Here is a 16,800-nt window from a genome sequence, read left to right on the forward strand (position 1 = left end):
GTGAGTAAGTGTAGGAATTGTGTCATTAATGAATGAATACAGCTATTTTGTATTCAATTGAATGTTTCCTTTTAGCAAAACTGCATTTTCATATTTGGATTGAATATGTGCTATTTTAGAGATTACACAACATTGAAGATTTATTTGTTGGTGGTTTGGTGATTATTTAAATTTCATGTAATTAACCTTCAGAAACTTTTTTTCAGCATCCTGGGCACTATCGCCATGACAGAATAGGGCATCCTCCACAAAATGGTTATCGTGACTATGGTCGATACAGTTACCATGACAACCAAGCTCAGTATCTAGCTCCTGACGGAAGGCGTTATGTTTATGGCCCCCCGAATCAGCCTAGTCACAAGAGGCACAAATTACCAAAATCAGACATAGAAGATGCCCGTTATCAGTCACAACCAGCTATTCACTTAGGTGGACCAGCAGATCAGCATCGATACTCCCAGGTAGACCAATATGCAAGTTTTGACCGTAAACCATACTATTACTCACACACTGATATGCATGCAATGGATAGGAGAAATGATCTGTACTGGCACCAGGCTGGTCTCCTTCCACCTGTAGATAGTAAAACAGCCACCAAGAGATCTCATCCTTTATCAAGTGATTCAGATATGGATAGTAGTGCAAAACGTTTGTGGCCACAGGATCAGCGTGGTGGGATTCCTCCACCAAAACCACCCAGGCTGAAAGAGCATAATCCATCATCACCAGCAGCTTATCGAAGGGAAGATAAATCACCATCTCCGTCCATGAAGAGAAGGTTTCAATCACCTTCGCCAACTCGCCATGGTGACAGAAGGTCACCCAGTGGACGACCTCCTTCTCCAAAGCGAGGCCAGGTGCCCAGGAGCCGCAGTGCCGATATCAAAGAAAAAATGGATAAATTTGCTGAATTACAACGGCGGCGACGTGAATTAGACACTGCTTCAGATGAGGCAGCACCAGCATACCGTCGAGGTCCACCTCAACCCTATCATCCAGGTCCACCAGATCCCAGCATGCCTGATAACTACTATCACCCCTCAAGTCCATATCATAACTACTGGAAGCAACACCAGTACATTGATACTGACTCAGAGTTTGAGGAGGTGCTTAGACATAACATGGACTACAACATAAGGTATGGTGCTGATGGATATGGGTATAGACCACCAGTGAGGAGGAGGGAAGATGAGTATGTTCATCTGAGGCCACAGAGTTATCCAGCCTCGGCCAGGCCTGGGGAATTACCTCATGAGAGAATGTATAGACCTGAAACAGATTTGGAGGCCCCACCCAGACCACCCCCACCAAGATACCCACCAGATGCTACCTGGGAGAGGGGTGGCGAGCCCCCTTACAGAGGTCATGTGGCCCGTTCACATGACTCAGATGACATTTTATTTGATGATTATAAAAAACAGCTGCAGGAGTTTCAGGCCATTCATAAAGCAGAGATGGGACCTTATGTGCAATTAGAGAACAAGGAGAACCAATATTATGGTTATCAGCCTGCTGCTTCCAGTCAGAGGTCACTTAACTTGACAGATGATCCTCCTGAAATCAATTATCAAAAAGAACTGGAGTTATTCCAAGAGAGTCAAAGACAGCAGAAACAGTCCCCTGGTTCAAAAAATTATGATGATCCTTATTCATCTGAATTTCAGTCAAGGCCACTCTCTTCTGAAGACCCAAGAGCAGAATTATATAGCAAACCTAATAAATTCAGAAAATCAGGATTACCTGATCCAAGACAAATGCCCCTAGGGGAACTTAGTGTAGCTATTCCTGGAGAGTTACCACCCACTTCAGAGGAAAGAGAAAACCAGTATCCTTTGGAAACAGCAAGATCCTTTGATCAAATGGATTATGTAGAAACTACACCAAAAACTAAAGGAAGAAGCAGGGATAGCTATACATATTCAGTCAATCCCCCGCCAGAAGACCTTAGAAGCCCTCAGCAGCTGGATTTTGTTGAATCTCTTGATGATTTTCCATCACGCTCCCAGGAGATTCTTGTCGTAGATAGGGAAGGGGAGTTGTACACATATGTGGAAGATGGTTCTGAAGATCACGGAAAGCTTCTTCCTGTACATACAAGGCAAAAGAGCATGTATGTGTATGATCCATCAGAAGGAGGAAAAGGAACCCATAGAGTACACCCAAAGAACAGACATCATAGGGATCCCTCAAATGTTGGAGAACTAGACCATACTTATCACAGTAGGAGTGAAAGTGAAGCTGAAATGCAGCGTATTTGGCATTACAATCTTGTGTTTGGTGACGAATCAAAATCAGAGCCTCCACACCAGAATGGGAATCACAGTCCTTTTCAGCCAATCAAACATGACCGTGATGGTTCCATCATTGAGATTCAGTCTCCCAGCCAGCAAGCCGTCAAACCTCAACAGATGTATGCTCAGAAGGTAAGACCTGTGCAATCAGAAGGTTATTCTGGACCTATCTATGTATTGGCAGCCAATAAGAATCAGGGGGAGATGCCACCTGAGAAAAAAGAATCGTCAAGAAAGGTGTTTCAGTCGCCAAAACCAGCTGCCAAAGTGCCTTTGCAGTCCTCTGAACCTAAGCAAACTTCTAAGGATTTGGGTGTGTCTAAATCAAAAGAACCTGTCCAAGAGGTAGACAAGAGCAAAGAACTAGCCAGAGAGAACCAAGAACCAGATGAGGTCCCTCGAGTTAATATTGCACAGATTAAAGCAAGTCTCATGATGGCAGCTGCACACAAAGACAATGTATCTGATGCCATTGATAGTTTCAGGAAACTACCAGATGTTGAAGAACAAGTGTTCCAAATAAAATCAGGAAATATAAGCCATAAGCAAAAAGAAACTGAAAAGGAAAGACCTGTGCCTAAACCAAGAATCTCAGTTGTTAAAATGTCCCCTGCAGATACATCTGACAAGAAACCTTCCAATCATTCAACTGGTGCCACAAGTTCAGCAACAAAAGAAGCTCAAAAATTAAAGCTTATGAAGTCAAATGTGCCAAAGTCTGAACAGTCTAGTCAGAAGGAAAGGAAGCCAACTTCTCCCATTGAAGTTGCAAGTAAAAAGATTGACTCCATTATATTTGGCCCTTCGAATCTAAAACACAGAGCCAAGGTATCGGATGCCTTGACAGAACTTGAAGAAATGTATGACAATCTTGATCTGAATAATGATGCTATTTTAGATGGTGCTGCCAGAAGAGATTACGTCCCCTTCAGAAGTCCGGACAATTTAGCTGGATCTGATTCAGGGTCAGGATCTGCAAAATCAAACCTCTCTGCATCTAATTTACAAAAACATCAAACAAAAACTGAACCAGCAAATCAGGGTTCTGGTAATCTGGAGTATACTAAAAAATGGCTCTCTGATGACGAGGTGAAGGCCACAGAGTCCAGACATGACAGTGGGTATGCAGAGCAAGAGGACATAAGCCCCAGAGGGGATGTCCAAGGAAACATGGTGTTCATAAAACCCATGCCTAGAAAGGCAATGGAGAACTCTAGTGATGATAACAGTAACAAGCCTCAGAGCAGATCTGGGAGCTACTTGTCTTTACCCTCTGGGGTGTCACCCAGTGTATCTCAAGACAGTTTATCTCAGAGATCACGCGGAGGATCTCCAAGAGCGAGAGCAGTTGTTGCTGATGCAGTTTTCGATGACATGAGTTACAGGAATGCTCAACGATCAAACACTGCTCAAGTGGAATGCCCGTCACCTAATACTCCTTCTCCAACTTCGGCCGATTATTTACGACCACGTCACACAGAGCCTGCTAGAGCACGCATGCGTCTTAGACCAGAACGAGAACCAGATGTTCACCATGATGACTTAGCATATCGCAGATTGCGTAGGGATGTGTCCCCAGTACAAGCAAAGCTACCAAGATCAAAATCATCAAATAAGCCAGTGGTTTATGAAAGTAGCCTTAGAACAAGGTCTTCTTCATTGGGGGAAATTTCTTATAATGTGACAAAAGAGAAACCACCAAGGCCAAATAGTGGTAACTTTGAGAACAAAGAAAAGAAGAAGTTTGAACCCAAAAAACCTTCTGGAACAGGGGTGGCCATGATGATAGAACTGTTTAACCAACCAAATGCATCAAAAAGTCTTCCTGATTTGACAGATCAGTCCATGTATAATGTTGAGTTGAATTCTTATGGCGACATTGTGTCAGATGAGGGCACAAAAGAAACACTTATTCAGAAAGAGACTCATAAATCAGTACTCACTATGGCACCATTAAAAACTCAGACCCCTCGCACTGTCAAACAGCGCAATGAAAAACGAACGAAGCTCATTAAAATGCACCAGTCAAAATCAGAAGAAAAATCTGAAGATGATGGGTTTGATCCAAAGCAGTACAAGTGGCTTGTACTGATGAATGCTCCACGCAATCCTGTTCATCCATGGCGAAGGTTGAGAGAATCCAGTCCTCTCAATAGTAGAACAGAAAGTAAAGAAAGCATCAGTTCTGTTGGATCAGAGGGATCACATGGTAAGATGATGTCACATGAAATGAGGGAGGGGCTTCCTCGCTCTTCAAAAACTTTTCTCAAGTTCAATGGGCCCCAGTATGACAGCTGCTCCTCAGATGACGAGATTCTCTCTGAATATGACAACACTCGCAGGGTCTCTCTTAGGGTACGTTCTCACAGTACATCTGATCTAGGTGCTGACGATGGGAGTGAAACACACCAGAGCTTATTTGAGCTGGTGCAGCTTTTTGAAGCCAAAATGAAAGCCCAGCGCCAAGCGTTCCGTAAAGAGATCAACCCAAGGGATGCACGCAGTCTGAGGCAGATGTATGGTTCTGATCCAAGTCTGACCAACAAACGCAGTAAGCAAGGTAGTGTACGATTTCGCTCAGTTTTGCACGTGCACATTCAGTAGCTTGCAGCGAGGGCTAATTGGATTTACCCTAAATTTTAACCTGTTACTGTCATGCAGTATTGTTATTATTTTGAAAAAAATTAAGCACGTTTTTTGATGCATGAAAATGATGTTTGGGGTTGTTCATTATGGGCATTTGATGTAAAGAGAGCATAATCTGCACTATAACCAATCACCAATTAAGGTTGCACTTTTTTCTCTAACCATTACCAAGTGGCTAACTGGGACACATTCAGATAACCAAAATGAAAAAAACGATAGGATTGTTTTACAACTTTATCTTATTCTACAAATCAACTCAATAATTAAGAATTTTATAAATCTGTTAAGTTATGATGCCAGACTTCAACAAATGGGCAGCTCTTTTTAAGTAACAGATGTTTAAAAAACTTGAACAATAAACATTATTTTCCTACCCTTTCTTTGATTTAAAGCACCATGTATCTGCAACACAAAGGGTGAAATTTATTATTTTTTTTTTTGGTATGTTGATATAAATAAAAAAGGAAAGAAGAGTATCAAAACATGCTTGCAAAAGTTTTTTTTTCACAATTGCCGAATTACTAAGATAAGGGATGATGTACACTCCCATTTTAGAACACTTTATTACATTTTAAAGAAATATTAAAACAGTATTGTGTTTACATATGGGTTAGGTGACTTCATATTATTATTAATAGGAATGCCTTGTTAAATGATTTACCCTAAGACAACACTATGATAGCTGGTGAACACTTAATATTTGAGTGGAAATAGAAAAGAGTACTTGAATTTTATACAGTGTACCGGTAGAGTGTATAAGTCTTATTTTTGATAGATGAATAGTTATTGTTAATGTCGAGTATTAATCTTCAATACAGTGATGACTATTGTAAATCTTGCTTATCTTGGACTGCGTCTCTCTGTATTAGCATACTCGTTAACTTGGTATGGTGGGGTATCATGCATACTGCTCATATGGCTTACTTCCTTAACCATACATTATTTCCAGTTTTAACCCTTTATTATTTCCCAGTATATGCTTGCATGCCTAAGGAATTGAAGACTGTACATTTTGTTTATTTCATTGTCAGCTTATCATGTGAAGCTAATGGTTTTTATGACAAGTTATTTATTGAATTTTCTTTTGGAAATATTTTTCTTTGCACGTAAACATTTGGTTACTAATCCCCTCTTTGTGAACAAGGAGTTTATAATTGATGGAAGTTTACAATTGTTTCTACTTATCTGCATTCAGTATGAGGCCTGTAGCCTTCTGTTTAAAATGGGAGGGGGTCTCTTTCTAAAAATGTGGACCCCTTTACCCCCTTAGTTGACCCAACTTTGGAAATGGCATAGAATATGGATCAAATTTTGATTAAGAGCAGACCTTTTTTGCCAAAAGGGTGATTCTTTTGACTCTCCCCCCAAACACCCTTGACTACAGACCCGAGTCTAAGGCTTCGTTCACATGGAATGTCTATTTTCTAAAAATCTATTTTCTATTCGCGCTACTTTATGATCACGGTCTGTGCTCTGAATATCCCGCCGCGTAATTACTGGCAGCGCGAGCCAGTTACTTGTAGTAACTTATAGTAACTGGCTCGCGCTGCCAGTAATTACGCCGCGGGATATTCAGGGCACAGACCGTGATCATAAGACATACCGCGAATAGAAAATAGAATTTAAAAAATATACATTGCATGTGAATGAAGTCTATGGCTGCATTCACAACTAGATGATCCATGGACTAACAGATTGCCTGCAGGGATTACATGACAAGCTTTATAATTGGTCTGCCATATTGGATCTGCCGATATGTTAGTTTTCAGATCAATTGTGGTTGTGAATGGGGCTTATCAGGGCTAATGAATTTCTGCATGCCTTATTTGGTTCGGTTAACTATATTTTCTAAACCTTCACATCAAAAATACATAAACAGTCATGACTGTATCTTTTGGGTAACATTTAGTTAACCCGTTTTGTGTTTATGATTCAGATTTTAAATGTTGTGCAAACTTCTGTTTTACCTATGTCTTTTTTGCCATAAGGTTAAACTAATAGTGCAACTGCTTTATTCAAACAGATGCTTCCCCCTCTAACGTGTGAAAAATGAATTTTTTTCTTAATTGTTAAATGCCTTAAACTAAGAACAATTCACTGATTTTAAAATATGGCTCCATTTCATTCATAACATCATAATTTTCATAATGATGTTGGACTTTACTTAATTGTGTTAATTAAATAAACACTTCATTTAAATAATGTAGTGAAGTTTGTCATGACTTTGATCAAGTGAAAGTGTTTTTTGGGCTCATCGAAATGACAGTTGAACTTCTGTTTGAATGTTTGGAAATTAGAAAACACATGAAAAAGATTATTTATAAACTGTACGGAGAATGTACTGCTCCCAACCTGTAGATAATAAAAAGTATCCAATTTGGACTTTTTCAGGACGCACCGAGGAAAGACCAACTTAGTTGTTCTCCATATTGATACATATAGAACTAAAATCATTAAAGCAGCTTTGATGTGGATGATAAGGCTTATTGGAGCTTCAGCACTGGTTAAATAATGTTTTGTTCCATTTCTAATATGGGTTATTTTGCCTTATTGCCTTATATTAATACCATTGTATTATGTTTATATTTACTAATTAGTTAAATTACAAGGTGCTGAGCAGCAAAAAGTAATGCAAAACATATATCATCTTTTTTATTTGTGACAATAATTTTAAAATCCAATACTCACATTGTACATTTTACAATTATTTTTGATTTGCAATGCAGGAACTATTTACTAGCTAGGTTTTCTCTTTTGTCATACATTTTTTAGAATATATATTCTTTATCTTCAGTTACAATACAGAGAAGCGAGTCTTCATAAGCCTTGATTTTATTTACTTTGTTGAATTTATGACAAACATGTTGCTCTCTGTGGATGTGCAGAGATGCCCCTGTTAATTGACAGTGGGTAAAGGAATGATGAGAAGGTATAACCAATGGGATATGAATATAAGGTAGAATTTGTATGTGTAAACTTCTGATATTTCTGATATGTGAGACTTCATAAACAATGTTGCCTTATTTGGGTTCTTGTTAGTGGTTTCCATATGTATAAAAATTAATCAAATTAAACTAAAAGGTTTTAGGAGAGAAGCATGAAAGGGTGTCTTTTTTAATACTGTTAAAGTGACATGATTTTGATGAAAGATGGGAATGTTTCAGCACACCTTTGTTCAATCATATATTAATACTTATATATATCATGCATGAAAAACTTAATATATATCATTCATTTTACACATTTTTATTTTATATTACTTGTTTAGTCTTTAAAAAAATATTGGTATGCCAGTAATAATAATATACTGTTAAATGTACATATGCTCATTATTAATCAATATGGTAGGAAGTTACAGGTGTATTTGCTTTTGCTGTAAGCAATTTTAAGGTCGGTTTTTGATCTGTTATTCTTGATATGAGGTGAAAAGTTAAAAAGGTTCTCAATCCATATCATATATCTAGTGGGCAAAAATGTATGTCACCTTGCAACAATATCCATTTCCTGGTTTCTCACCCTGGTGCTAATTTTGGTGTATGTTTGTTTGGAGAATAGTTAAAATATTTTGGTGCAATATTTGAAGATTGAAATTAAGAAGTGAGATGGAGTTTGTAAATTCTTCTAATTTCATATTCTATCCTGGGGTTCTTAAAGCATGTGCATAATTGATACTTTAGCAATTAGATATTTTGGTATGTATTTCTCTGTCTAAATAGTAATTCTGGCTCATGAAGATCATTGCCTTTGAAAGTTTCAGCCATTGCGATAGTGCAGATTTGAAGTACATCCAAGCACAATCATTGTCATTCAGTGCATGGGACTTGGAAGTTGAGGACTGAGAATACTTTTTCAGCTGTTATTGAAGTACTTCACTCAATGAAATGTATTGTACTCAGCAGCATTTTTTTATTATTTGCTAATGTATATTCAGATTATTAAAGCTTTGAAACTGAAGATACTTGTTGTTCTGTTGTATGTATGCCATTGCACCTGTATACATTGAACCTACTATAAAAGCTGTCACCAATTTCCCCAAATATTTAGTTTAGAAAATTTCCTGAAAATCCTTTTGCCTTACATCTACTGAATGGAAACCAGCTATGATGTGCTAACATTAGAATAGCTAGATTAATTTATCCTTCAAATTTCTCTCCTTTGCACATTTTCAGGCAAAACTATATTCAATAAAATGTAAAGTTCTTCAAAAAATCACATTGTTTTATCTTATTTTCTTATTCATGTTACAGGTGAAAAACTGACAACATTTGCCTTTTGTGAGAAAGTGAAATATTTGTACTTTTTGTGTCTGTTGTTGGATGTAGATGTTTTTACTCAATATTGTGTTGTCTACTTGTATTTTCTTTTACCTGCTTGTAGTTCATTCACTAGTGCTTACTATGAAGCTAACATTGACCATGCAAAACATTTTTATTTCTCTGTAGAATTTTAGAATTACAATTAACATTTGAATTTTGAGTGAATTTTAATTTCCATAAACTTGAGATGTAGTGTGTAGTGTAGTGTTTAGAATCAAAGTGTAACAGCATGATGGTAGATAGGTGCAGTGGGATACGTACAAGAGCTTCAAGGCCGACTAGTTTTTTTTTTTTTTCTAAAATGTCTCCAATGATGCTACAGACAGATTTTCATTGTTAATACTTTAATGAGTTGTAGTTTTGCTGTTGTTTCAGGAAGGGCTAAACAGCTTTAGTGGTGCTTGGTCAAGTAAGAGAAATTTTTACCGTTGATTTTTTTATTTAATTCTGCTGCATGTTGCTATGGACACAAACAAGGCTTTACATTGTTTCATAAATGATTTGTGCCGTTTTGGAAAGAAGCTTCACATTTGTATGTGTTGACTCTAGGAGGTTTTGTTCTTTTTCTAAGATATTTTAATTTGTTAATGGTTTCAGTCTTGACTGCTGTGAATTGGATGTTCTTTGTTGTCAGCGTTAACTTAACTGTCTGTTTCAAAGGTGTTGCACACATTGCTAATGGCTAAAGTGTTGTGGGGATGTTTCCTAACATTTGTGTTGTCAATGTCTGCAGGATACTGTTGTTGCTGAAGTGTCCCATTGTTTACTTGTTTGATACAGGTGTTGTTAGGTCTGTTGTCCTGATTATGAGGTGTTCAAATTTGATGATTTGATCGTTTGACAAAAAAGTAATTGTACCTTTAATAACAATTTAAACTACCGTAAGTTTGTTTGGGATTTGTTCTTTTAAGCCTGGAAGTGCTGCATTTTGTGTTTGGTTTCAAATGTGGAACAAGTAACAAAAATGTAATAAAATCCACACATTGCATGTCAGTGTCAGAAGATCTTGGGGTCATGGCAGGTTTTAGATGAATAATAAAATGAAAATTAACTCAAAAATTAAAAACTTTTAATCAAAATAAAAATATAATAAAAAATGTAAATGAAAAAATAATTTTGATTTTCCTAACAAAGGAAACAAAAAGAAGACAAAAAGTATATGGATAAAGCAACAAAGAAAAATCACTGATATTTCAAGGATAACCATCTCCCAAGATGGTGGAATGTTAGGAAATAACAGTCTGGCTGGCCTCTAAGTGTTTTCATATCTCTGAAACCTCGGCTCCAGGGAAAGGCATCCTAGCTAATTGGAATAAATGGGCTGATCACAGATCTTGTGTTTTAGCAACCTTGCTTAGAAACATTGGTTGGAAACCAGCTAGTTGTGTTTATAAGCCATTTGGTATTTCTAGGAGGCTGGCAGACGTCCATATTTTTGGGTGTGTTGATGGCACAATTTCTGGGAATATAAAGGTCCATGCACTCAATCTATATCAGGTGTTGCCTGTCTAAAAGCTTTCTTTGTTCTTAAACTTTTTTACGTTGTTGAGAGGCTGGATATTATGGCTTGTGCTGTCGGTAACATGCCCAGTCACTTATCCAAATTTACTTAAGTAGCCAGGTGATTGCTTTTAACATGGTGTATAAATGTGGAACCTCCACACGGTTCTTGTAGAACAAGATCAAAAAGATTTTATACTAAATAGAATACAATAATCCAAAACATTTCTTATGTAAATACAGTGAAGTGCAATCAAATGAAGAGGGCAGATTTTAAACAGTCAAATAAAAACTTTATTTAAGAAATAAATACCAAAGTTTTATCATCATACAGCACAGTATTGGCCTTACTTTGACAGTGTGCCAGAAAAAAATTTGTGTAAAATCTGCATTTGTTCTTCCATCAGCCAATACCCTTCCAACACACGACATATTTGCAAGATGTCTGTGGTGCATATAGTCTCCATCGCTCTACAACTATCAAACTACTTCACAGTTTATCTGACATTTCAGATTTTTCTTGAATTAGCATCATAATATATTAAGTTTCACTTCATTAATTATACAGCAGCTGGAATTTTTAACATTGCTTTCCATCGCCACCCCCTCCCTGCCACTATACGGTGCCAGGAGTGTTCAAAATTTAGTATTGATCAAATCATATTTATTCTCAGGTGTCTCCCTGTAATAATGTAATCCTACCAAAGTCATACTTATCTTTCACAATAACAGCAAACTTGAAAGGTAGAATTAAATATGAAGTCAAATTTTAGAAATAAAATAAACAATTTAATAAATAAAGACAATAGCAGATACACTTCAGAATGCACGATTTGCATAAAAAATTTCCTCTTAAAGTTAGCAGCTAGCAAATTGAAGCATTTTACTGGTTTATTTACAGTAAAAGTTTTTCCAATTTGCCTCTCACACATTTTACAACCTGATAAATTAAGATTTAGTGTTATAGGATACGAAAAATTACAGCTTTTGATGATAAATATGGGTGTTAGCCTATCTCAGAATTGTTGGGGTCATTTCATGGCCTAAAACACCCATATATGAAATTAATGACTTTTTGATTGTGTAAAAAAGAAAATGGGATCAGTTAGGTAACTTTTGATGATTTATGTTATGCACACATTTCATTGAACATTTTTTTGTAAAATCGCTGACTTAGACATGGAAAGGAAGGTATTATCTTCTGATATGAATATAGTTACAAACATATGGTAGAACGAGGTGTCAGTATTATCCTTTGAAGTAATGCAGGTTTCAGGTAAACAAGGTCTATTTTTCTAGTTATAGGCTATTTAGACCGTAACGCTCGTTTGAAATCAAAGATGCAAGCCGGGTATTACCTAAAAGAATGGAATGACTCTTCAGATAAAGAAAATTTATAGAGATGTTCGTTGCATTTTACTAAACTAAGAAGAGAGATGAAACACTTTTGCCACTTTTGAAGAATAATTTTATTGTGACAGAAATCATTTTGACTAGCAATATATAACAGGTTAATGAATGTTTTTGTCTGGTGGCTGAATTGATCTGGATCTAAACAGGATCGGGTCTCAGTTTAAGTCTAAACACACCTAGAAATACTCACATTACCATTTAGTCAATATCACTTCATTATCTGCTTCTTTATCAGACACATATTTCAAATCTGGTGACAAGAATGCTCCTTTGAAATGGCACCTTGAAGGCTGTGCATGGTTGAGTTAAAGCAAGGAGATGCCCTCACAGCCCAGCAGGTGAAGTTCACTTTCTGAATAAAGAACTTGCATTGCTAAAGCCCCTTTTACACTGGAGGGCATCCTTTCTGCATCTCGCAGTATGGCCCCATTTAAGAGTAAAAAAAAAAAACTTTCCGTTGACAACTGGCTTATCATCGAGCATTCGTTCTGCAACCAACGCGATGCCAGTGCTTCCTTTTTATGACCATAGCGATGCCAGATTCATGGTCAGACAAAGGATGCAGAAAGGATGCCGTCCAGTGTAAAGGGGGTCTAATGAACGTCCAGGAGTTATTCACCCAACCTGCCACAACTCATATGCTATAGCATTTTCTCATATATCATATGAAATTGTTTAAATTACATTATACATTTTGCGCAGTTTTATCTCTAAGTGAGTCCCCGGTTCAAACTAACTAAGAAATGTAAAGAAATTGATTGGAAATACATTATGGACAATAATAACCAAATTTCTGAATGTGATCCAATAACCCATCCGTGCCACATATTAAGGATAAATTCCTGGCACAATCTGATAACATGTATGAACATTACCTGATTCCAGTAATCTTTTTTTTATCAAGTCTTGAAGATGACAAAAATAAGTTTACACCTGTGGAGCTGCTGAGCTCATACTGAATGTTTTCACCAGTGTCTAAAATAATTTGTCTAGTCAGAAGAAAAAGAGAATAAATACCATGTACTTTTCAAAGACTTTACCACCAGCAATTTCACGTTTTAATGTTTTTTCTGAGAGTGCCGAAACAAATAATACAGTTGAGCCAATATCTCACCTTATCTCATACCAAGTCCTCATATAAATAATAATAATGTTAAAAAAACAAGGCAGTATCTTTGAGCTGGTCCCTAATGAACTTCTGCATTACCTGGCCTGTGTGCCGTTCTCTGTGGGTTCCCCATCTGGCAGTATACATCAACAGCGTTCTCAGCCTTCACTGAGTCACGGCACAGATGCAGGGTTTTCCTCTTTTGATTTCCAACGTCAGGTTCACCAACACCACCACCACCAACCCAGTTTGCCAGAGAGTTCAGAAGTCATTATCAGCGTTTCTTGGTCTGTGGAGTTCAATCGACCCCCTGTCCCTATGTGTATAGGTAATCTCCTGCCCAGTAACTGGAAATCACGGCTGGATATTATGAAATTGATGTGGGATGAAATGGTCTATTAAGTAACAGAACCACGTAGCCATGTGTAGACGAGATGGTCTGACAGGATTTCTACTTTGATCTACAACTTGAGACAAGCAGTTTTTGCACCATCTTAAGCCAGATATTCATTCATCATGTTTTATGACAAGAAAGGTATGGCATGTTACTACAACTTTTTAACAACAGCTATCACTGTTATAAATCATACGGTACATATAGTTTCTAGAGCAGGCTTGAGTAAAACTATATTTAATTAATCACCTTTTAGATACCTGCTTTCTTAACTGAGCATTGGCTAACATACTTCATATGGACAGGAAAGTTTCAAACAAATGATTGATGGATAATTTAAATTCCTCTCCTAATTCTCAAACCAGCAATATTTTGATGCATGAATGGATATTATACTTTACCACTGAAACAAAAGTTTGTCATAGATGCTTCAAGTATTGAAAATAATGTACTTAATGTTAATTTAATTTGGCAGATGCAGATGCCATTAGTGAAGCAAATATCACTTTAAAGCATGCGCATGGCAACAATTTAATATACATGAACATCTCTTAATTAACAAAATTCAATTTTATAGTGATCTTGCTTTTATCATTTTCATAATCCTTTTTAAATGTCCTTACAAAATGAACTCTATAAATATTCAAAGTTTGCCAGTGTTACATATATGGTAAGGATCACATTTTCACAATTCTTGGTGTTAAGAGGTGTCAGAATATGAGCCTTGCATCTTAGCGTAACCTCTACCTTTTATCTGACTGCGCAGACTTTTTCGGCTGTTAGGTTGCCTCTCGAGATGTGAACCATTTCTGAAGTAGCTCCAGGTGGAAATGCAGCACTACGAGAGGAATAAATAACATAAAAAATGAGGGTAAAAAACTAAAACATCCAGGAGCAGTTTCTGCAGGTGCTGGAGGTGTTTTTATGGGGTTTGCCATGCAGAGATTACATGCATGTTTTGTTAGTCAGTGGCTAATGCTATTATGGCATATATTATAATGATTTGCTTCCTTTCAATAAATTGTCGATATATCATTTATTATAAAAAAAAATGGTTTTGAGAGATTCCAAGCTCATCTACGCACACTAGGTCACCGAACTCCCTAAATCTATTAGTATCATTTAATGGTTTTATAAGGCTCATAAATTGGTGAAACTTATAATTTTAGTTAAATTTTTTAAAAAATGATTCTCTTGAATTTTAACAGCTTAAACGTCCTTGCAACATCTGTATAATGCTAAAGACCCGTGATTGATGTGTAAGTGCTTTTGATATCTTGACCATTTTGATTATCATCATTCCGCAGAGTTTTGTAAATGTCAGTTGAACACTGGACACCACAAGAAGATGCTCTCCTAACCTTTACTTTCTAAGTACTGGATGTATTGATTCAATCCCTCCACTAGTGCCAAAAAAGAAAAAAAAAGAACAGCTATACCCATTAACTGTATTTATATTTTGTTTGTTTGCTGCTTTTGCGTGTGGAATTCAGCATGTAAACATACATCACACTTTTGATTTCCCCAAGATGTCAGAGAAGCTAAACATGTATTATTAGCAGTGATATTCTGGAGGGTCTATGACTTTCTGTTCCTGTAATTTCTTTTTTATTATTGAATGTACTGCTCAATTCAAGTGAATGACTTGCTATATTATGATCGAGGCATGCAATAAAAATGTTTTATTAGTAAAGCATTACTTAATGGAGCTTGATCCATGTTCCAGTGCTAAACATTTACACCTGCTTCTAACTATCAAACAACAGCATAAGGACTATTTCTTCAAATAAATGAAAATACGAACTTCACATAAATGCAATGCTTTAACTAAGAGAAGAAAATAACTAAGCCTTCCTTGCAGTTTTACTTCTACATAAAAATGCTGTTTATATGAACAAGTTTGAAAGCAAGAGTAAATACATAATCATCAAGAGTAAATAGATAATTACTTCACATTTGATACCCCCTTGCCATCTTGATGTCTGAATTTGCTTCAATCAATTTTTGTACCCAAAAAAAATTAATTAATGGGAGATATGACATACTGCATTCAGCTGTGGGCATGCTGGATAAAAATATCAAGAATCAATGAGAAGAGTTCCCAAAAACATTACTTGGCATTTATGACCTAGGCCCGTTGAGGTTGTAATTTTGAATGCCCAAAAATGATACAGTGCTCATCGTACAGTAGCAGGACGCTTCATGCGTTAGCACTGATTTGCGGTTTCTAATATGTTATGTGCACCTAACAACGTTCTTTCGTGCGTTAACACAAATAATGCATATATGTGAATAGGAGCGCTAAGCCCCGCTTTAAACGATTAAGAAAGAAAATGAGTCGTCGTCCTTGTTGATTTTTAATATTTTCAACCCTGTTTTTTTTCTTGACACCCCTTCTCCACCTGTCTATCACACGTGGTCTTGGATGACAAGTGATCGCGGCGTCACGTGCTGCACTTGTCCCTTTTGTTTACATGGGAGTTCTTTGGGGAAAGGAGAACGGAATTATTCCTGCTGCGGGGACGAGCAAGAAAGTGAAGGGGGAATTTTGAATATCGAAAATGTTCTTACAGTAACCGTTAAAAACATCGCTTGATTTAGCAGTGTAGCTATTCTCAATAGCACGCAACATCTAGAAAATTCACAGACGCTCCGTGATTTGATGATCACGCTGTAATTTTTAAGGTAAGATCGTTTAGAACACTCGTTGATTGATTTTGAATCTGATGAAATTGATGAAGGGTTACTGCATACTCGGCATACGGTTAACCATGAAAATAATTAGCAGTACGTTTTTCTCAGGTCTTTCCCACAGCACTATACGTATTTGAGACGCAGTCGTATCATACTCTTTTCTTTTTGAAAAAACCTACTTCCAAGAGCTTGCACATTCCACCAAACCGCTGTCCTTCACTGCTTCAGGTGAAATGCTTTTTGTAGAAAAAGACATACAATCTCATGATCTTTGCCATAATGCCTTGAACAATGACTTGTCTAGCCCCAAGTGGAATGGTTTGAAAAAATGCGCGTTATAAATGACATGTGCAGATACGGTGCAACGCTCTTAATGTATTTAGAGAATTAATGGCCAAGTTTAGTACATTTAAATACTGTGAATGTAATTACTGCTTG

The 16,800-nt window shown here is 36.9% G+C and overlaps 1 protein-coding gene across 13 annotated transcripts in view; it reads left to right on the forward strand.

Annotated features, from left to right (window-relative positions):
* Window positions 1-16,800, forward strand: part of LOC106156262 (uncharacterized) — a 127,772-nt gene that overhangs the window by 28,239 nt on the left and 82,733 nt on the right. For 11 of the 13 annotated variants that reach the window (XM_087004704.1, XM_087004701.1, XM_087004697.1 and 8 more), the window contains exon 2: window positions 207-4,851. In XM_087004704.1, coding sequence (XP_086860830.1) covers window positions 516-4,851 — 4,336 coding nt within the window. In that variant the 5' untranslated portion in view covers window positions 207-515. Of the gene's footprint in view, window positions 1-206; window positions 4,852-13,508; window positions 13,810-16,173; window positions 16,354-16,800 lie in introns of those variants that run through there. The other 2 variants (XM_087004706.1, XM_087004707.1) reach the window with 2 other exon arrangements.

This window comes from Lingula anatina, chromosome 2 (assembly GCF_051362555.1).
Source record: "Lingula anatina isolate TDL-2025a chromosome 2, LinAna3.0, whole genome shotgun sequence".
In the NCBI taxonomy this organism is placed as follows: Eukaryota; Metazoa; Brachiopoda; class Lingulata; order Lingulida; family Lingulidae; genus Lingula; species Lingula anatina.